This window comes from Capricornis sumatraensis, chromosome 8 (assembly GCF_032405125.1).
Source record: "Capricornis sumatraensis isolate serow.1 chromosome 8, serow.2, whole genome shotgun sequence".
Taxonomy (NCBI): domain Eukaryota; kingdom Metazoa; phylum Chordata; class Mammalia; order Artiodactyla; family Bovidae; genus Capricornis; species Capricornis sumatraensis.
In genome coordinates, this window is record NC_091076.1 from 78383172 (window position 1) to 78406893 (window position 23722).

The 23722-nt window shown below is 39.4% G+C and overlaps 1 protein-coding gene across 2 annotated transcripts in view; it reads right to left on the bottom strand.

Annotated features, from left to right (window-relative positions):
• Positions 1 to 23722, bottom strand: part of MYH10 (myosin heavy chain 10) — a 121238-nt gene that overhangs the window by 45111 nt on the left and 52405 nt on the right. For both annotated transcript variants that reach the window (XM_068976678.1, XM_068976677.1), the window contains 6 exons: positions 13887 to 13950; positions 12016 to 12114; positions 10281 to 10424; positions 9942 to 10037; positions 6672 to 6790; positions 5892 to 6044 (listed from right to left, as the gene is read on the bottom strand). In XM_068976678.1, coding sequence (XP_068832779.1) covers positions 5892 to 6044; positions 6672 to 6790; positions 9942 to 10037; positions 10281 to 10424; positions 12016 to 12114; positions 13887 to 13950 — 675 coding nt within the window. The remainder of the gene's footprint in view (positions 1 to 5891; positions 6045 to 6671; positions 6791 to 9941; positions 10038 to 10280; positions 10425 to 12015; positions 12115 to 13886; positions 13951 to 23722) is intronic.

Consider the following 23722-nt stretch of genomic DNA (forward strand, 5'->3'; position numbering starts at 1 on the left):
ACAGTTCAAAAGCATCAATTCTTCGGCGTTCAGCTTTCTTTATGGTCAAACTCTCACATCCATACATGACTACTGGAAAAACCATAGCTTTGACTAGACGGACCTTTGTTGGCAAAGTAATGTCTCTGTTTTTTAATATGCTGTCTAGGTTGTTCATAGCTTTTCTTCCAAGGAGCAAGCATCTTTTAATTTCAAGGCTGCAGTCACCATCTGCAGTGATTTTGGAGCCCCCCAAAATAAAGTCTGTCACTGTTCCCCCATCTATTTGCCACGAAGTGATGGGACCAGATGCCATGGTCTTAGTTTTCTGAATGCAGAGCTTTAAGCCAACTTTTTCACTTTCCTCTTTCACTTTAATGGGGCTCTTTAGTTCTTCTTCGCTTTCTAGCACAAGGGTTGTGTCATCTGCATATCTGAGGTTACTGATATTTCTCCCAGCAATCTTGATTCCAGCTTGTGCTTCCTCCAGCCCAGCATTTCTCATGATGTACTCTGCATAGAAGTTAAATAAGCAGGGTGACAATATACAGCCTTGACGTACTCCTTTCCCTATTTGGAACCAGTCTGTTGTTACAGTAGCTGACGTACTCCTTTCCTTACAGACTGGTTCGAAATAGGGAAAGGAGTACGTCAGTTACTGTAACTGATTATCTACAAATAAAACCATTTTTACTAGTGGATGGTTTAATGAAGAGAAATGAATAAATGAGAAAGTGAGAAAAATGAAAAAAGACTCGGGAAGGTCAGAGGCCGAGGAGGCAAGCGCATCTTTGAGCGCTTTGCAGGTCTGGAGAACAGATGGGCTGCTGTCCTGTCCCCTCTGCTCCTTACTTAGGCCAGTGGCTCCAGAGTGAGTTAGGAAGAAAAAAAACCTTTTCATCTGTTACAGACATTTCAGTTTCCCTCTGTGTGAACTCTGCCCATTTTTCCACGGTGCTGTTGATGGGATGAAAAATGAAAGGATGAAGTAACAGGGGTAATTTTCTTAAAGCAATTGTGTTCTGTGAGAAGTACTCAGCCTTTTTTTCTTTCTCCATGCTGTCCACACAAGTACCATGGGGCCATAAATAACCTCTTTCATTATAAAAAGTGATCTTCAATTACAGAAGGTTTAATCAATCCCCAAGGAATAGACTCATGGTCTGAAAAAGCCATTCCGATCTTCCCTGGGAGGTGCAGCACTCAGTGTTTTAGAATAAGGTCATGCTCGGAGGGTGGGGCAGCGTCTGCCTTGTTCAATGCTGTATTTCTGGTGAACCGCATCAGCATTTGCAGACTGCCTGATGGTGGTGATGTTCATGTTTATGTTATGGATTTTTCTCTGCCTTAAGATCACGAGACTTAGCGCTCTGCTCAGCCTGAGCTACCATGTATGATGGTATTTTTGTTAAACAAAGGTCTACTTGCCTTCCATATTTAAGCTACTAAAAATATTTTTAAATTATTTGTTCTTCAATTGGTTAATGCCTGGTATAAGATTTGAAATGTACAGAGAGTTGCACTGAGAAGTCTCACTCTGATCACCCGCTTGATCACTCTAATCAATAACTGTCACCTATTTCCTGCAATTTTTCCAGAAAGTCTCCACACTCATAAATGTGTGTGCTATCTAGACTTTTTAAGCTTAACAAAGTATCTTGGGGTCTGTACTATAAAGCCACCCTATTCTTTACAATGGGTGTACAATTCCCTACTACATGGATATATGTCATAATTAATCAAATCAACCTCCTGTGGTAAACATAAATCTCCTAATGGTGGACAGTTAGGCTTTTTCCATTCTTTTCCCAGGATAAATAATGCTCACTAAATAATTCTGCATTTTCAGTATCTAAAACATTTTTCTACTGTGTATATTCATGTCAAAATCATACTTCTGAAGTTCTACAGCTTTATGTTTTATATCTCTTAGTATCCTCTTTTCATTTCTTTTTCAGAATTTTACTATGTATGCTTTATTAATTTATTTTTCAAATTAGTTTTAGAAGCAGGTCACCTAGTCTTCCTCTATCCCTTAAAATTCCTATGAATAGTTTTTAAACAAGTATGTTCTATTTCAAGATAAATTTGGGGAAGATTTATACCCTTATAATGCTGAATTTTCTCATCCAAGAACAAGGCATATTTTTACATTTCTTCAAGTCTTTTGTTTTTTACAGTAGCACTGTAAAGTTGTCTTCAACTAAATCTTGCCCATTTTTTCTCAAATTTCTTCTAAGTATTTCATCTGTTTGTTTGCAGTTGGAAGTGGAGGTCTTTTTCTTCATTGTATCTGCTGATTGTTTACATGCAGGAAAGCAACAGACATGCAATTTGCATGCAGCCGCCTTTCATGACTTTTCAGTTATTCACAAATCAGTACATACTAAAGCAATCTCTTATAGTGGCAGTGGCAGTTTGGTGGATAAAACAACTATACCATAACAGTTCAGGTTTTATGAGGATAGACATAATCCAAAAGGGTTCATTTCAAAACAAGACAATTCAATATCCAAATGGCCGAAGTATTACACTGATCCCAAGAAGTATTTATGCCTTACTATATAATCGGTCTATCAAAAGAGAAAGTTTTACATTTTTAGGAGACCAAAATTTTATCAAGGTTTTAGGAAAACCACAGTAGGTATGTGACTACAAACCTATGATGGATTGATGCTGTTTGGAGAAATCTAGTCAGATTAATAATGAAATATATTGAAAGCCAACAAAAAATGCTGTGGGTGTGTCTTCAGAACAGAGACCATCACGTCTCTTCATTTCTCCATCTCACACGGCTGCTCCCGACCCCCACTCAAACCACCATCATCTGGCCGCTGAGCTATGACAACACCACCCACCACACTCTCCCCACGTCTGCTTTTCCACCTCATGTGTTTCCAGCTCCTCTGCCCCTCCCTTCAGCTACGTCTAGTCACTGTGGCTTTTGGCAGTTTCTAACATCTAACATGATCTCTGTTTCTAACATCTAAATGATCTCTGTTCATTTCCAAGGCAAACCATTCAATATCACAGTAATCCAAGCCTATATCCCAGTCAGTAATGCTGAAGAAGCTGATTGAACGGTTCTATGAAAATCTACAAGAACTTTTAGAACTAACACCCAAAAAAGATGTCCTTTTCATTATAGTGGACTGGAATGCAAAAGTAGGAAGTCAAGAAACACCTGGAGTAAGGCAAATTTGGCCTTGGAATGCGGAATGAAGCAGGGCAAAGACTAATAGAGTTTTGCCAAGAAAATACACTGGTCATAGCAAACACCCTCTTCCAACAACACAAGAGAAGACTCTACACATGGACATCACCAGATGGTCAACACTGAAATCAGATTGATTATATTCTTTGCAGCCAAAGATGGAGTCAGCAAAAACAAAACCAGGAGCTGACTGTGGCTCAGATCATGAGCTCCTTATTGCCAAATTCACACTTAAATTGAAGAAAGTAGGGAAAACCACTAGACCATTCAGGTATGACCTAAATCAAATCCCTTATGATTATACAGTGGAAGTGAGAAATAGATTTAAGGGACTAGACCTGATAGACAAAGTGCCTGATAAACCATGGACGGAGGTTCGTGACATTGTACAGGAAACAGGGATCAAGACCATCCCCATGGAAAAGAAATGCAAAAAAGCAAAATGGCTGTCTGGGGAGGCCTTACAAATAGCTGTGAAAAGAAGAGAAGTGGAAAGCAAAGGAGAAAAGGAAAGATATAAGCATCTGAATGCAGAGTTCCAAAGAATAGTAAGAAGAGATAAGAAAGCCTTCCTCAGCGATCAATGCAAAGAAATAGAGGAAAACAACAGAATGGGAAAGACTAGAGATCTCTTCAAGAAAATTAGAGATACCAAGGGAACATTTCATGCAAAGATGGGCTTGATAAAGGACAGAAATGGTATGGACCTAACAGAAGCAGAAGATATTAAGACAAGGTGGCAAGAATACACAGAAGAACTGTACAAAAAAGATCTTCATGACCAAGATAATCACGATGGTATGATCACTCACCTAGAGAAAGACATCCTGGAATGTGAAGTCAAGTGGGCCTTAGGAAACATCACTACGAACAAAGTTAGTGGAGGTAATGGAATTCCAGTTGAGCTCTTTCAAATCCTGAAAGATGATGCTATGAAAGTGCTGCACTCAATATGCCAGCAAATTTGGAAAACTCAGCAGTGGCCACAGGACTGGAAAAGGTCAGTTTTCATTCCAATCCCAAAGAAAGGCAATGCCAAAGAATGCTCAAACTACTGCACAATTGCACTCATCTCACACACTAGTCAAGTAATGCTCAAAATTCTCCAAGCTAGGCTTCAGCAGTATGTGAACCGTGAACTTCTAGATGTTCAAGCTGGTTTTAGAAAAGGCAGAGGAACCAGAGATCAAATTGCCAACATCCGCTGGATCATGGAAAAAGCAAGAGAGTTCCAGAAAAACATCTATCTCTGCTTTATTGACTATGTCAAAGCCTTTGATTGTGGATCACAACGAACTGTGGAAAATTCTGAAAGAGATGGGAATATCAGAGCACCTGACCTGGCTCTTGAGAAACCTATATACAGGTCAGGAAGCAACAGTTAGAACTGGACATGGAACAACAGACTGGTTCCAAATAGGAAAAGGAGTACGTCAAGGCTGTATATTGTCACCCTGTTTATTTAACTTCTATGCAGAGTACATCACGAGAAACGCTGGGCTGGAAGAAGCACAAGCTGGAATCAAGATTGCTGGGAGAAATATCAATAACCTCAGATATGCAGATGAAACCACCCTTATGGCAGAAAGTGAACAAGAACTAAAAAGCCTCTTGATGAAAGTGAAAGAAGACAGTGAAAAAGTTGGCTTAAAGCTCAACATTCAGAAAACGAAGATCATGGCATCTATTCCCATCACTTCATGGCAAATAGATGGGGAAACAGTGGAAACAGTGTCAGACTTTATTTTTTTGGGCTCCAAAATCACTGCAGATGGTGACTGCAGCCATGACATTAAAAGATGCTTACTCCTTGGAAGAAAAGTTATGACCATCCTAGACAGCATATTCAAAAGCAGAGACATTACTTTGCCAACAAAGGTCCGTCTAGTCAAGGCTATGGTTTTTCCAGTGGTCATGTATGGATGTGAGAGTTGGACTGTGAAGAAAGCTGAGTGCAGAAGAATTGATGCTTTTGAACTGTGGTGTTGGAGAAGACTCTTGAGAGTCCCTTGGACTGCAAGATCCAACCAGTCCATTCTAAAGGAGATCAGCCCTGGGTGTTCCTTGGAGGGAATGATGCTAAAGCTGAAACTCCAGTACTTTGGCCACCTCATGCAAAGAGGTGACTTATTGGAAAAGACTCTGATGCTGGGAGGGATTGGGGGCAGGAGGAAAAGGGGATGACAGAGGATGAGATGGCTGGATGGCATCACCAACTTGATGGACGTGGGTTTGAGTGAACTTCGGGAGATGGTGATGGACAGGGAGGCCTGGCATGCTGCGATTCATGGGGTCGCAAAGAGTCGGACACAACTGAGCGACTGAACTGAACTGAACATCTAACAACTTCTCTCTCCCGCAGGACCACTAGACCTACTCTCATTTTGCCGGGGATTCTTCCTGAGGCTGGGGCTTCTCATGCTGAGCTCTTAACAGCTGCAGACACACTTTGCACTGCGGGTCTCCCCAATTCCTTCCATCACAGCCCTCTTCTCACTTCATTATTCAAAATCCCAAGCATTTGGTGGTTTTCCTGTCACTTAATGTTTGACTCTCTACTAGAATGGCAGGACTGTACCTGCTTATCTGCCATCATATCCCTGGTGCCTGGCACTGCGGCTGGTACACTGTGAGCCTGAAAGATTATCTGATGAAAGAATAAACAGAAGCAAGAAGAGCAGGAGGGAGAGTGACATACCTCAAAAATCTCAAATCCAGCGATGTCCAGGATCCCAATGAAGGAAGCCCCTTGCCGTTTGGTCCTGTCCAGAGCTTTATTGATGCGGTGAACGAGCCAGCGGAACAGCCGCTCATAGGTAGCTTTTGCCAAAGCTTCTACTGCAAAATCTGCCTGTAATTAGACAACAGCAACCTTTTAGTCTGAAAATAATCTCAGCAAAACACTAAAAGCTGTTAGACGGAGGGAATTTAATGATCTACAGTGCCCTCCAAACCGTAAAAGAGCACTTACTGCTTAATCATGTCTGTTTTACACATCAACAGAGGATATTAGTACAATTAGATACAGACTGGAGATAATCAGTGTAGGAGATGGATGAAAATGCCCAGGAAAAATGACTTCCTTCCCCTGCCCCTGGGCTTCTGTGCAGCGTTATCAGCCCAGAGTCCACCATGAAACAGGTGATTCTAACTGCTACATTCCCGGTGCTGGGCCCTCCTCCCCTTACAGGAACAAGGGATCAATCAGGCATCCTGCTGGGTAGGATGCTGGGGTACACAGCTTTTTCCTCCTGGATGGTTCATCTACCTGGGGAAAATTCAAGGTTATATTTCAAACTTCCTTTTTTATAAGTCACCTCTAAAAATTTTCTGCAAGAAGACAGTCAACTAGTACCAAGAAACACGTGGACGATGGAGCTTTTATTGGTTCAGTTTGCTACATGCGAATCAGAAGGTGTCATGACCACGGTTATCTATCACTCAAGCAACAACTGTGTGATAACTGTGTTAAACTTACTTGTTCTTTGGTCTGGGCTTTCTGCACGTAGTCTCGGCCGACCTTGATCCGGGGGGTGAGAATGGCCCGAGTGAACTCCATCACATTCATGCCAAGAAGATGGCAGAGCTTCTGTGCAACTAGAGGGTTAAAGGCCTCCTAAATACCAGGCCTCCTTACCAACCTCATCATAGCACATTCAATAAACAGTTGAAATACCTTAGTAATCACCTAATTGTATTAAGAAATTAAATATAAGTCTTAAGGTTAGACAGGTGTTAGGTCTTATAAAAACTACCTTCATCCTTTCATATTAACAACACTCATCCTTAGGCCGTAAGAGATGATTAGTCAGCAATTACTTACTCTGGATAGCTTAATAGATAGAAGTTACTAAGTCTTAGAAGTCATGGATAATGCAGAGAATGAGAAAAATGGTATTCAAAATATTTTAAATCACCATGTTACCAAGATAATTTGTCATGCCTACAGAGTGATCCTAGTACTTTAGTAGGCAAGAAACCTAAGGGATTTTAAAAATCAATTATTTGATTACATGGCTCACATTAAAAAGCTGCTAATTTTGTTATTGTGGATTCTCACCAAATTTAGGGCACTTTTCTCACCAGAAGTTCACTGCCTAATGTCACTAAGGTCCAACAAGTGTTCCAATTACTAATAAATGTTTGATTAGGGGTTAAAATAACAATAAAATTCTCTAAGGATAAACACATTTTGAGTCATGTAGAGGCATAACCAAGTCCATTCTGAAAGATGCACTGCATCCCACTCCTCTGATCCATGTGAACTGCTGGCCACCCAGCAGCACCCCTGGGTGGGCAGGGAGGCTGTGCCTCAGGGAATACTTCCTTTGGTTTATGAGTCTTCTCACCAACCGCCCTCCTCACCCTCTACATCCTGGCTCCTTTCAGTTAATGTACATAGGTATGCATGTGTATACGTGTTGGGTGGGAAGCTGAAAAATACACAGAAGTAGAAAAAGCAAATTGCTCACATTCTTTTTTGTGATGATAAACATCATTTTAGAGGCTAAAACACACACTTCATAGAGTGACTCTATCTTGGCTTACTCTCCTCCACAAGGAAAACAAGGTCCCTTATTACATTTTCTACTTCTAAGCCTTATTACTCTATTATTTGTCACTTTTGTTTTTCTTTATAGTCATTTTCAATCTAAAAGATAATAATCTGCCAATATCACTGAGAAAACTCCAGTGGGGAGCAGGTAGATGTTTGGGTGTCACTGGGATCGGAGCCCTTCACCCTGACTGTGCCCCGTGGTCACTGAACACATGCCTCTGGCGCCCGCCACCCCACAGATCGGTGGTTAGACCTGGCAGACTTTTCTTGGTTTTCATAGTGATGTGCTGATGAAGGTAATTTTAGTAAATTTAGTAATTTTAGTTTTAGTCCTATTAATGACAGCAGAGAATAAGACTTTTCTGAAAAATGCCATTTTGATACCAACATGTAAAAATGCCATGGGAAATTAACATAATATATTAACCTGATAAAATAAGTCAGTCACAAAAGACAAACACTGAATGATTCTACTTATACGAGGTACCCAGACTCGTCCTATTCATAGAGACAAAGTAGAATGGCGGTTGCTGGGGGATGGGGTACGGGGACTTGTTTTAAAGTTTAAGTTTGCAAGATGAAGTCTACAGAGTGACTGCATGATAATGTGAATATATATTATTGAACTATATGCATAAAAAAGGGTTAAAATGACAGATTTTGTTACCTGTAATTTTACCAGAATTAAAAATTTTTAAAATACTGATAACCTGAAAAACTCTGGTAAGAGAAAGCAGAAATATCAATACAAACAGAAGTCCAGGTGTATATATCCACTTCAAGCCCTCATTTTCTGATCTTGAGTTGAGCATCAGACTGAAATGTTTACAAATGAAGTATCTGGGATTTGCTTTGAAATAATCTAGGAAAGGGGAAGTGGTATAAATGAAACACAGGCCATGGGTTGGTGGTCGTCTATGCCAGGAGACAAGAACGTGGTAGGAGGTCCTTCCACTCTGCTCTCCCCTCGCATATGTTTAAATCATGCTGTAATTAAAAAGTACAAACTCTGGCACACTACAACAGTGCAAGTGTTAATTAACCACCACTACTACCTAATACGGAGAAGGCAATGGCACCCCACTCCAGTACTCTTGCCTGGAAAATCCCATGGACAGAGGAGCCCGGTGGGCTGCAGTCCATGGGGTCGTGAAGAGTCGAACACGACTGAGTGACTTCACTTTCACTTTTACTCATTGGAGAAGGAAATGGCAACCTACTCCAGTGTTCTTGCCTGGAGAATCCCAGGGACGGGGGAGCCTGGTGGGCTGCCGTCTCTGGGGTAGCACAGAGTTGGACACGACTGAAGTGACTTAGCAGCAGCAGCAACTACCCAATATAGGTAATAATTCAAGAAAATTTATAGAGTTGTAATTATTTAAAGCTTCTTATTCAATACAAAGCAATTAATGTTACTTCTATTACTGGGGATGTAATGAACAGCCAGGAAGCAATGACACTGGAGCCATTTTGGCTTTTTAAAAACAGTTGTTCTATAAATGAATCAGGAAAAGGAAAGAAGGATGCTCCTGAGGCAAAAGAACGTTCTGGTGACCAGGCACAGATGCCTCAGCTTTCTTTGTGTCTCCAGACTGTCGGAAGCAGACCTCACAAGGCTTACAAACACATTTTAAAGTGAAGTCGCTCAGTTGTGTCCGACTCTTTGCAACCCAATGGACTGTAGCCCACCAGGCTCCTCCATCCATGGAATTTTCTAGGCAAGAGTACTGGAATGGGTTGCCATTTCCTTATGGTTCACAAATTTTTGCTTTTAACTGCTGTGAATTTGAATCCATTTTTAATATTTAAAAGTTTGAAAATTTCATATTAAAATCTAGGTTTCCACCTTCCTCTGAAAAATCAGTTCTGGTTCCAGCCCTGGACCTGCATTCTGGCAAGGAGAAAACTGGCTGGAAGCCAACAGCTGCAGCTCCCTTAGGCACGAGCTGTGTGGTCTCTTCAGCCCACTCCCAAGTCCTAACCCCCATCACTAAGGCAGGGTCCCCACACCCGCTTCTCAGCTGGCACTCCATCCTCCTCCCTCCTCTCTGGAATCTGACTGACCCTTATGTAGGCATGTGGAGCCTCATGGGAGACATCTCAGGATGCTTTTATGCTCGTGTTGTTAACATTTTTGGAGAACACAACAGGCCATAGAAACAGAAATAAAATCAGTGTTCATCAGCCTACCTGTATTTTCCGGCATGGAGGCTTGATCAGTGTTTCGCTCCTTTTTGAAAGAAATATTCCCAAACTGAAGCACTGAAGATACCACTTTAAGCATTGCTGTATGTTGATATTAAAAAAAAATGATATGATATCAAAATGTAGAGGACATATTCTAATGTATTTTGTGCTAAAAATTAGCTATACAAAACTTCTCAGAAAGATGAATCTCAGGATTTCATAAAATTAAGAGGCAGGTCCCATTAATTTCACAATCATTCTCTAGTTTAGGTTTTTTACCCCTAACTTATAAGTCTTGGTAAAACTGAGCATCAGAATCTTATTAAGAGAAATCACACATACACAGAATCTCTTCATGGGAGAAGCCCATTATATGCATCGCCTCCATTGTCTCCTGGAAGTTATCTTTGTCTTGTTGTCCCGGAATAGGAATATAGCCATTGGAGAGAAATCTGTAGTTATTAAATCCTTCAAGGAGCAAATCAGCTGAAAGAAAACAGAATACAACGTCATAGTCATCAACAGACTGAAGCACAGCCCCATCTTCAAACTGGACCCACAGGACAGAAAAACATCTGATCCACCACCACGTTTTACATTCTCACATTAAATACACAGTCTTCCATGATCTGTACAGTGAAAGAAATGATGATGTAAACAACAGAAATCTCAACAGGGGCTTTTGGGACAGTGGTTTATACAATATTTGAAATCAGATAGCTGGGAAATGATATCAGTTTTCCAGATAACTAAACTTTATTGTTTCCAGATTTAAATACTTCAGATATCTTTTGAGGAGGAGCCTTCAAACCCATACTCTGGGTTCCTGGTGTGGAACGTGGGCCTGCCAAGTCCTGAGCCAGCCAGCACCCTGGAGCCCTTTCTCCACGTCAGTCTGCTTAGTGGTCCATTTGCCTTTGAGAGCGATGTCTGACGCAGCACTAGTCTGACCGGGTATTATAACAGACGTGCCCACTGACTCTCTTATTTCAGGGGACATGAATAAGCAAAAACAAGCTCCTTTTCAATAAATGTGTTCTTAAGAATAGAAGAGCGTGCAAAATAGTAAAACATGGTTTTCCCTACAACAGATGTTATCTGGGCTTCTGGCTTTGTGTGTCACTGGCTCTCCTGCAGAGAACTTCTGGTCACACCAACCCCTTAATTCTTATCTACATCACATGGAGCTTCCACTGGGTATTGCTTTAAAAAAACAGAATTCCTTCTTTTAACAGTTGTTTTCTTGATTCATTACTGCTTTCAGTCTGCCAGGCTGAAAATGAGGGTTTTCTTCCCTTCAGCATTATCTATTGAATACCCTTGAAATTTTAGTCTCTCAACGGCAATTACTCTATTTGCTGCTTATTTTTTTTCCCTTGCAGGTCTTTAACTAATTTCTGGGTTTAATGCTTCCACAGATGATCCATGGTTAGTAAAAGCCTATATCTCAAGTGAGAAAAGGACTGTAGGGTTTTACATGTCTCTTGTGATATCTAAATAACATACATACTAATTCTAGAGAAGCAGCATTTACTCTGAGACTCAGAAGAAACCAAAAAGTTGTGTATATTCTTCGGACCCAGCAAAATTCTGACCCAGGAAAGAACTTACTTTTTACCTTGTCCAACTCTAAATTTCTGGTCTTTGTGATTCACAAAATAAATAAAAATCCACACAGGCTCTTTCTAGTACTACTGGAAGGATAAGATACATTCAGTTGTAAATCTAGGAATACACACATGTATTCAATTTCACTTTATTAAATAAATTTATTTTTCATTACTTTTATATTTACAAATTTTGAAACAAAATTTGTATAAAACATATCATATGCCTTCAAATTTAAAATTATTTTAAAAGAAAAGTACAAAAGATAATATAACACCACCCATATGCTTGCCACTTAAAGTACCTATCCCATGGCTTGAAGTTCAATTTCACTTTCATAATTGAGCCAGCTAGAATTTTGGTATGTGTGTGTGCATAATTCTGCAACTGTTCTCTTTCTAAAAAAAAAAGTATTATAAAAGATATTTAACTGAACATAAAACAGTAAAAAAAAAAATCTGTAACTTACACTTCAGATGTTCTCCTGCTCCAGATAACAACTGGTAAAAGATATGAAACGTACGCTCATCTTTTGCTTGACGAACAGCACGAGATTTTTCCAGAAGGTCTGAGCAACGGTGGTTAAGGGTGACAATGAAAAGGTGGTCTCCTCTCAGTGTCTGTACACATTTAATTTGTAAGATTTTTCTTTCTTTAGAATACAGAAACTAGTCTGCAGTGAATCACTCTAAATGACTGAATTTTGTATGCGGAAAAAGAAAAGATATGCAACTTCTGTTTCTCACTAATCTTCTAGAACCTCTGAACTTGCAGAGAGCTTGAAGATCAGAGCGCTTCCCTCACCCCTCCTCCACCCACACTACCCAGACACAAGGAGCTGTGAGATGCTATAAAAAAAGGGAAGCCAAGTTGTCTGAGGTGGAAAAGCCTTGAAACAGCAGACTTATTATTGCAATTTCACAAAGAAGGAAACCAGGGCACAAAGAAATTACTCAAACAGCACAGTCAGAAACCAAAACTTTGCTGGACTCCAAAATACGTGTAACTCTGGTACCACTCCAGTCAGTTAGCACCTGTGTGTCAGAACACCACAGCCCCGTGTGGGTATTTGGGGCGTGGATCTGGGGCCTGTTTGGTTTCTCTGTCCACTGAGTCTGGATGCTCCTGGACTATCTCTGCATTGACAGTCACACTGGACTCCCAAGAGTCTCAGTTTTACTGCTTTGGGAGAGAATTATCTTCTCTGAATTAATCTTCCTGGAGCCACCAAAGCAAACTGTGTATGTGCATACAGCCTAATTTTAGTTAAAAATTGGACTACCCCAAACACACCCTCCACTTTCGGTGAAGCGTGCCTGCACATGAAGGATCTCTTCAACATGAAGGGACTAGCGCAGCGGTCGCCAACCCTTTTGGCACCAGGAATTGGTTTTGTGGAAGATGATTTTTCCATGGACCAGAGTGGGGATGGTTTGGGGATGATTCAAGCACATTACATTTATTGTGTACTTTATTTCTATTATTATTACATTAGTTCCTCCTCAGATCATCACGTGTTAGATCTTAGAGGCTGGGGACCCCTGCTCTGGATCCACTTGGCTGTCATGTTCAAGTGTTTGCTTTGTTTTCTGGCTCTGAACATATTTAGAGACATAAAATATAGTTCTGAATTAATAGGAAAAATCCGATCCATGCCTGACCGGAGGGCCAGAAACGGTATCTATCACAAAGAGTATTAACAAGTATAGAGAACTGTCAGCTGTTATTTCCTAATTGGGACATTATCATTCAGAGTCATTTCTAATTTATTCTTTTTAATCAAACTAATTCTCTCTATAGATCCATCATTCCTTAAGGCTATTCTATGCTTGTGACATTTCTTAGGACTAGTCTATGTGTTTGACTGTTTTTTTCCCCTCTGACTTTATTCTGCTTAACACTAACTGAAACTGCTTCACCTCTGTAGATTATAAGGTTTGTTTTAATGGGACATGGTCACTCTACTAATATCAAAAGTAAATGGGGAGAAAAATGGGCTAATACAGCAGTAACTGAAGATGTTATTCACCTAAATGTGCTATGAGCACACAAACACTTCCTGGATCCATTTGCCTATACAGATGTTCTCACCTTAGTGGGACCCTCCACTTCCCCAGCCACGTGACCAGATCATGACCCAGTGTCAAAAACAAACAACAACAAAATATCACTTTGGAGTTCATATTCAGTAGTTGAAGGTATCTAAACAAGTCACAATTTCTCTGGGCTTGAGTTTTATCATCTGGGAAATGGAAGAGGCGTCACAGAGGATGGCCACCAGGCTGCAGGAAGATGAAATCAATTCTCTATTTTGAATAATGCAATTATGAAAAAGGATACATGTTTCAATGTTGGCCCCAACAATATAGCCAGTTACATCAAAGTTGATCCGAATAAACTTGCCCTGAAAATAAATTACAAAAAAAAGAGAATGCTGAAAATAAAGGACACAGAAGATCTGAACACTATAATAAATAAGCCAAAGTTATTGTGTCATGTATCCACAAGTTGGTTACAAAAATGGAATCTTAATTATATTATCCCAAATAAAAGGGAAAGAAAAAGCCTCAATAAACTTAGGGCTGGGGTAGGTTACTTTGCTAGACATAATAAAAATGAAATGCTAACCATTTAAAACTTTTTAAAAGTTCTTCTAAATAATCTGAAAGATTTTAATAGCTTTAAAAGAACACTGTATCTAGTCCTCTAATGCTAGATTTGAGAAAAGTGAAAAATAAAGATGATTTCCTAAGAAAATAAAAACTCACTCAAAGAAAAACAAGAGAAAAGTTGAACAGACCATAAACACAGAAAATAATAAAATATAATTACTCCTTTAAAAATGATGGATTGGTCTTAAATAGTTTAGCAAATTCTTTAAGGAATATTGAATTGTCTTACTACACACATAACTGTTTCAAGGGAAACAGAAAATAGTGATTCTTTCACAATCCATTTTATAAAGTTATCATAACACTGAATATACAAGCTGGCAAACATATCATAAAAAACATCAGAAAGCAAAATAAAAGCAAATATCTTACTTGCAAATATAGATATAAAAGGCCAAATTAAATATACTTTGTAAAACCAAGGAACACAACAATGATCAAGAATCCCAGGACTGCTAAGGACTGATATTTGTAAACATACTACAACTATTCATCACAGGAAAAGGCAAAGGATGGGATGGCTTCTCAGTGGACATGGACAAGCAGATTCCAAAATTTAAGGGAAATGAAGAAGACCTAAAGAAGTCACAATGATTTTGAGAGCTCTAGGATCTTTTCGCACTACTTGATTTCAAGAAGCTATAGGATAATTAAGAAGGTGTGGTACTGGTGTATGGACAGAGATACAGATCAACAGAGCAGCGTACAGTCCAGGAGCTGAAAGCCTTGCTCTGCACAGGAAGTGCATGGCTAGTCTGATACAGCTGAAGTATCATGCCATCACAGTAACACAGGCACACTTCACTAAGGGTCTGCTTTGGACGCCACTAAACCCGAAAGTGTTTGAGAGGGAGGTAAAAAACATGATTCCTTGATGAAGCAAAAGCATTTTGAGCAAAAGCATGCCTCTTAGCACCTCTCAAACAGTTATGCATAAAGTCACTCACTACGTTTATAAATTATCAAAACACTGGTTAAACTGAAACAACTCTGGACATGGGTCTAACATTTGTAACTGAGTATATGCGTCCAACAGAATACATTAACAGAACGTGAAACTGAAAAAGAGGATGGTGACACCAATATCAGCAACACCCTCAAGCTTAAAAGTGGATCTTTGTGTCACAGAACTTAAGGAGGTAACGATTTAAATTCTATCAACTACCACGCAAATCCATCTTTAAGAGGCTGCTGGTGAGCATTTAGCAATTACTCCCATAGAGAATTTGTTAATTACTTTAGAGTCACAAAATAAAAATGACAATTTGCTTGCTTATTTGGTTAGTTTTAGTTCATGAAGGGAGAGAAAGTTTTGTTTGGATTTTTCTTTAAAGAGGAGAAAAAACTTTTCCTCCTTTTCAGATGGACTAGTGATATTATGCAAGAGGACTTAATAAGAACAGTTAATACATATAACAGTTTACACAAATAACAGTTAATACAAATAAAATGGTTGAGGCATTGAGAGATGCGGACACAATGCCCCACAACTCCAGGAGAAGCAAGGCTGTACTTTTTCAGCACCTGCAGAACAACATGGCCCAAGCACATCCAGGGGACTGAGAGACAGTGCTAAGGGAACAGAGAAAGGATTCCCGATAGTCAGGTGCAGCTGAGTAGTCTTTCGGTTTATCAAGTACATTCATTAGCTTCAAGCTTAACAGTAATTTAAAGGGAGGTTCTGTGCTTGTTTCGAGTTCTCTTAAAATAAAACTACGACAGAGAGTAGCAGTCCATGATAACAGAGCAGTCTGATTTCAGCTTCTAAACTGTAAGGAAAACTACTCATTATTTTCAAGTCTGGGCACACAGCTATTCAGACTGGCAACCATAAACACCTTTATTCTCTTCTGACAACAGGTTCTCACTTACTATTGCCTTTGCATTGTCAGAATGCAATACTGGAAGAATACCTAAAACGTCTGACAGTCCATAATTCTGGGAAGAGAGGAAGATCTTTTTCGATCTGTAACTGTAAAACATTTTCATTTTTAGACTTACAAGCACCAATTAGAATGGTCAATCCAATGAATCTCTTCATTTCGACACCATCCACTTCCTTTTAATCACTTTCATATACAATTTTGCCTTCAGCATTTGTCCTTTTATAAACCATACTGGATAAATGCTGATCCACAAACATCACAAAAGATGTCACTCGGTCATTCAGAACACCAGTGGTCCAGATCCTTATTACAACATTCTGAGTGAGGAAATTCTTCCTCTTGAAAGATTAACTAGATGCCAAAGACATATTTCCTTTTGGTCTTTGGAAATACATTGTTCTTGCATCTGAGAAAATTCAAGGCTACACCATTTGGAGACTCAATCTGAGACGTACGGAACCAAGTTCACCATCATCGTTAAGAGTCTACAATGCTGCCTATCTCTCTGCATTCATCCTCTCATTCATCTAATATTTGTGAAATGTGTTCCTCTGTCACTCTTTTCTCTTGGCCATTTTGGTGAAAACTTTTGATTTTTCAACTATGTTCACTGAAAGCTCAAAGTAGACTAAAAACTGCTCTCTGCGGCACTCCTTCATACCGTCTTGAAAGAGAGTGCAATTCTTTGGGCCATAAGCAAACTAAAGGGCGATGCAGGAGTCACTGTGATAGCCTCCTACTAGGCAGCTCCATCGCTCTCTATTATTCTGGTCTTGCTTTAACACTGTTGGGGATGACTGGTGAGTAATGATGAATCAACTCCCAGGATGATGAAACAGCAAAATGTTACAAAATACAGAAAAGATCACTAATATATCATAGTGATAAGATTACTAAAACCCTTAATTTTTCTATATATAATTGTCCAAAGGAATCATATGGTAATTATGAGAGAAATGAGTTTTACTCTATTTTTAAAATAAGTCAATTTCATCTTTTTTATGTGGAAGACATTTAAGAAAGAATAAAGTTTAAAAACTAACAGTCCTCACAGATAGTTGGAACTTTTCAAAAAAGAAACTAAAATAAAATCAGGTCCTGATGGTTATAATGAGGATTACAATTCTTTACAACTTTTAAATAGCTGTATCATTTATACAATACTTCACTGAGCTAAAAAAATAGCTATTTTAAAAGAGAGTAATCAAGATAATGTTATTACTTCAAAACTGCAAAGAATACACTGCCAACCCACTGCTCAGATACTTTTCCAAACTTTTCTTTAACACTGTTAGGAAAGTTAATCAAAATCATATCATACCACCTAATTCTTGCTGAGTATTTCACTTAAAACTTTGTTGTATAGTAATATAAACTTTCAGCTTTCAATAACTTGTCTAATTTCTTTTTTACATATTAATCTACATGCTGCTAAAGCTTTCAACTTCTTATATTATTTTTATATTCCCTTTTCTTTACACTCTGCATCACAAGTTCAAAATTCATTAAAAAATTCTTTTTTTGGGCAAAAGGACTAAGTTACCATACTGGCAATGTTGAACTCTAATAACTTTAAAATCTTATACTGAACATAATCCGTTTTATATTTGGAGAGCTTATCTTTCCTTTACTTCATGGAAGAATATAAACTAAAAAAGGAAGCTACATTCAAAGGAGAAATTGGAAGGAAAAAAAAAGCACCCTAAATTTTGGGCTTCTGAACAGGTAACCTAAAAAGAAATGTCCCAGATTATTTTAGACATGTGATCACTTACCTGGATAAACAAGCAAAGTCACCAACACACAACACCTAACTTGCACATCAGCTCCCTAACCATCGGTCCACTTTCTTTTTCATAACCAGCACCTGTAGCTGCTCTAACCATTACAGTTAGTGCCAGACAAGTATCTTTTGGCTGAATGAAAAGGCCCAGGCAAAAAATCATGAAGAAAGTGGGGAGAGTGAGCCTACACTTGGAGAGCAAGCACAGTGGATGGGGGTGTCCCTCCAGCCCTCCCCTGACCCCAAAGGAAATTAGTACCTCCTCACATACTGAATCAGTACTCTTCCAGAATTAACATTTTTGTTAACATACAAATCTAGACCAAAGTGGAAAACAAGTTGAGTTTTACTATTAAGTGGGTTGGGTCTTCCAGTCTTTTAAACACGATATGAAGAAACTTATGGAAGATTTTGTTGTTGTTCAGTCGCTAAGTCATGTCCTAAGTCAGGACTCTTTGTGACCCCATGGACTGCAGCATGCCAGCCTCCCCTGTCCGTCACCTTCTCCCAGAGTATGCTCAAACTCATGGCCATTGAATCACTGTGGAAGATGTCTGCTCTGTATCTGATTTCCATACAGGTCAGATTGGGGTACTCAGAATATTCAACCAGGATTTCATCAACAAAGACAAAAAGGAAAAAGTAAAAACAGGACAAGTATTTTACGTTATGTATGAATGATAGAGGATGCATTCTGACGCCATGCACATTGTGTTCTGATCCAAGGACAACTAAGACAGTGCGTTACCTGCAAGAGTCTGAACCGCAGACAACTAGCATCCTTTCTGTTATATAAAACTGAAACTGTTAGGAATTTCACTCAAAGAGGCAATAGGACAACTTGGATATTTTGATACTATTAAGAAAATAAGAAAATTATCTTTAAGAATTTTATCCCTTCTGAGTTGACATCGACTTTCTAGAACTTTTTCTGGTGGGTGGCTACAACATATCCATAGTAATTAAACCTACACTGTTAGCACCTTATTACAGGGACAATGCAGTCTTCATGCTCTGAAAATACTTTTTTCCTTCTTCCTAATTTGTATTTAAAGTTGTTGTAAGATCTGTACTAGAAAACACAGTAGCCTAGGCAGTGTGCTCTGTGTGTGAGTGAGTTTGCTCCAGGAAGAATCTCCAGTTTGGAGGTAGCTATTTCTCCTAAATGGGAAAACTCATTCGGGAAGTAATTAGCCAGGACACAATCCCAAGGCCAGATGGCTATTTTAAATGCTCTAGCTATTTTAATCTCCGAACTACACCAGAAGCTTTGTTAATTAGTAAAATGGTTTTCTTGTGAATTAAGTGGCCTTGTTACTTAGTATAATGGATGTTTGAAATTCCTGGGGGAAAATGAGCGATATTAAGAGCACTGGTCTGACTGGAAATACACAGACGTCCACCAGCCAGTCTGGTGTGGGCCGGGTGTCAGGGCTACAGCAAGCCCCAAGGGCTGGGAGGGCAGCAGCTCACTTGGAAGACGAAGGATGCCCCGTGTAGACCTCATCCTGTCTCAGATGCTGTCACGTTGGCCTCAGTAAGTCTTTACGGGAAGTCTGGGTGAGAGTACTAAAGACAGTGTCGACTGTGTTCAACTTACCTACAAAACTGATTTTGGTGCCTGCTGGCTAATACAGGTGAGGGTACAGAACTCTGACTCACTTTCATTGTAAATTGGTAGCCAAGCAGTAGGGAGGTCACCTGGAGCCTTTATCTGGCTCCAATGATTGGAAGCTAATTAGCTATTAATACCTCGAGGTACATAACTTGGGAACTGCCAAACTGGCTCAAATCTTTGCAAAGGAAGGAAAAAAAGAGAAAAGAACAAAAAGGGAAAAGATTTGAGGAAGTATGGAGAATGATCCCCACTAAAACTTTCTGAAGGAAGATGTATCTGCCGATACAATCATTTTGAAATTGAAATCCCTGTTTCAAAGTTTCATTACAAGAGATTCATTTTACATAAACCTCTCCATCTGGAATGCATCTGACTTCTCAGTAAACAGAGAGCTGGACTAACTGTGAACAATTATTTTCATAAGGGTAATGCTCTCCTAAAGAATCTCCTTTAATACAAACCATATGCTAGCATCTTTGGAAAAAAAGATATTCTTCAGGAAATTACTCGTCTATATCAGATCAAAGAAATGGAAACAAATGGATTCTAAAGTTTATGGAATTTATAGTTTCAAATATTTTCACTGCAAGCACGTGGCTTTAAACAATGACTACATGGAATTCCACTGGACACACAATTCATCTTTTAACATCACACTGCTCTTTCATGTTGATGTCCAACACCAACCCCAACCCCAGGGCTGGCCTAGCCATGGTGCCAGAGCCTCCCTCCTGGCCAGAGGCCCACACTTCTAAATCTGGGGCATAGGCACTATGGAAAACAGTATGTAGGGTCCTTAAAAAGCTAAAAATAGTTACCATACGATCCAGCAATCCTGTTCCTGGGCATATATCCAGAAAAGATAAAAACTTGAATTCAAAAAGATATATGCACCCCAATGTTCACAGCAGCACTATTTATAATAGCCAAAACATGGAAGCAACCTAAATGTCCATCAACATGTTAATCAACAATGGATAAACATGTGGTATATGTGTATATATATACATACATACACATATATATACACATACACAATAGAACTCATTCATAAAAAAGAATGAAACTGCCATCTGCAACAAGATGGATGGAGCTAGAGATTATCATACAGAGTGAAGTAAGCTAGACAAAGAAAGACACATTTATGATACTGCTTACATGTGGAATCGAAAAAATAATGCAAATGAATTTATTTACAAAACAGAATCAGGCTCACAGACATAAGAAACAAACTTATGGCTACCAAAGGGAAAGGGAGGACAGGGGTAAATTAAGAGTATGGGATTAACAGATATATACTACCACATATGAAACAGATAAGCCACTAGGATTTACTGTATAGCACTGGGAATGATATAGGTTAATATCTTGTAATAACCTATAACAGAAGAGAATCTAAAAATATGTATATACGTATAACTGAATCCTTTTTGCTGTATATCTGAAACTAACACAATGTTGCAAATCAACTATAAAAACAAAAAAAGCAAAAAAATTAGGGCAGGCATGTTCCCAGAGAGCCTGGCATGTGCAACATGCTACCTGAGCTCAAATGTATGTGATGGCAAGTGATCAAAAAGCTAAAACCCAAATGAAGGTGAGCTCTGTCCACTGATTAGTCCAAGGGTCTAAAAGAGTGTCTAGCACTTAGGAGGCAACCACACTGTAACTGAATGGATTCCACAAAGACATCTACACACCTACTATGTACGGGGGAGGCAGAGCCAGCAACTAAGGATCTGGAAAGCAAGATGGAAAGGGCCCCTACCATCAGGGATCTTATATTCTAGCAGGAAAGAAATCACAGATGAGCACAGCACAAACCACAGACTGTGCGAAGTGCCATGAAGGAAAACAGCAGGAGGCTGGGAGAGAGAACACAGGGGAAGCCTCCTCAGATCTGATTTAGGTTTTGAGACAAATGAGGAGTATAGGGGACAAAGATGGAGAAACTTGGACAGACTGGAAGTATGTTCTGGAAGTGGACCCACACAATTCACCCCTGGCCTGGACATGAACCATGACAAAAACGCTCAATCAAGGATGACTCTTAGGTATTTTGGTTTTCTAGGTTTTGTTGATTCTATTTTGTTTTACGCTTAAGCCACTGGGTGACTTGATTGTATCGTTTATTCACCTAAGACTTACAAAAAGATACTTTGAAACAAAAAGAAAAAAGTTCCATTTGGAATATGTTAATTTGATAAATCTATTAGACATCCAAATGGAGATAACAAGTAAGCAGAACAGTGACCAGCAAAGTATAGGTGCTTAATTAATAATTAACTGAAATGCACAACAAAAAAACCCAATCATGTAAAATTTGAAAATGAGTCTACACTGGCTACTGTCTAACCCCCTGAGAACCAGGGTTAGCAACACCCACTGAAGACTGCCAAAATGTTTTAACTGAATGTGGGATGAGAGTTGATCAATGGAACTAATATTGCTAAAATCAACCTTCTTGTGTTATTGTGCAGTTAACGCCTTATGATAATAGTACCTGGTTACGAAACTCTTTCTTTAAAAAAATACTATACATATCAATGTAAAGTTGACTTTCTAAAAATTAAAACTCAAAGTCAACAATTTAAAGGCATCTTTGTTTCTTGGCTGAATGATTAGCTATGTCTAACAACACTGCCTTAATCAAAAATCTTTTCTGAAAAGATTAGCTTTTACTATATTAGATGGCGCATACTTAGTGATGATTATTCAGTAGCACAAGCACTTTGGAAGGTAGAACTTCAGCTGAATCAAGGTCTGTTGAGAATTTACATTGATGGGTGATTCTTGCTAGAATCAATTTTCCTGGAAACAATCTAAGAAATTCTTCCCACCAGTAGAATGTAAAACAAGTTCCCACCAGAATAATCTTTATCAACCTTCGGACAAGCTGTGCCAATAACAAGCATTAAGGGGACTATGTACAGTTACTACTTTACAATGAATTTCCTAATTTAGACTACCATTTAAAGGAGCACATCAGAGGAGAGTTTCTCAACCTCCATATAACTGATGTGTGGCGATAACTCTGTTGTGGGGCCTCCTGTACACTGAGGAATGTTCAGCAATATGCCTGGCCTCCACCCACGAGATGCCAAGTGTAGGAACCCTAGGGGACCCCAAATTGAGAACCACTGATCTACAGTATCTATAACAAATTACAGATTTGTTATTTTAGACGCTAAGTTGTGTCTGACTCTTTTGCAACCCCATGGACTGTTGCCCACCAGGCTCCTCCATCCGTGGGATTTCCCAGGTAAGAATACTAGAGTGGGTTACCATTCCCTTCTCTAGGGGATCTTCCCAACCCAGGGATCGAACTTGCGTCTCCAGCACTGGCAGGCGGATTTTTTTTCTCTGAGCCACCAGAGAAGCCTGTGGAACTGAGGCCTCTTGCCAAAAGCTACCCGAGTAACAAGCTGGGAAGCTAAGCTCCTCCAGCCTCAGCAGCCTTCAGATGCTTAGCGCTAGCCAGTCGCGCGGTAATGACGACCTCCTGGCAGACCGTGAACCAGAACCATCGCCCAGAAACGCTGAGACAATAAATGCTCTACGTCACTAGGACTTACAGTATCTGGTTACGAAGCAGTAGACTCTAATACAGAGCTACCTGTCTCTCTGTCCCAAACACAAGATCCCCATCAGCTGAGTCCTCACCTTTTAATAATGGGATCACCACATTCTAGACCAAAGGACAGGACTGGTTAGTAGCAGTTTATCTTTTCTAGGCAAAAGTGAGACAAATGGGCACAAAACTGTTTCTCTTGGATTTGGAATGTGGTTTGGGGGAGGGGGGTGTTTAGAAATCAGGACAGACTGGTACCTTGATTTGTGTGGTAAAATAAAACATTTTCCACTAGGAAGTCCTTGAAAATCTTTACAACACTCTCATACCAAAGCTGGTAGCTATCTCCCACCCCGTGGCATAGCCACTAAACACAGGGCTTTCAGCAAAAAGAATTTAAGATTTAATTGTGGCTCAGACTCAACTCTGATGATTCATGGAATGACAGAAACTCTAAACGCAGCTCAATTTCCTCAGATCTGAAAGTCACAGCCATGCTTCTTACTGACAGGCATATTTGCTATCCCACTTTATGGAGAAAAAGCTAAAATAATTACTAAATGAACTTGGACTAAGCAGATCTTCAGATTTTATCTTACTAGGAATAAACAGTATTCCAAGCAAATACGTCCCTACTACTTTTCAC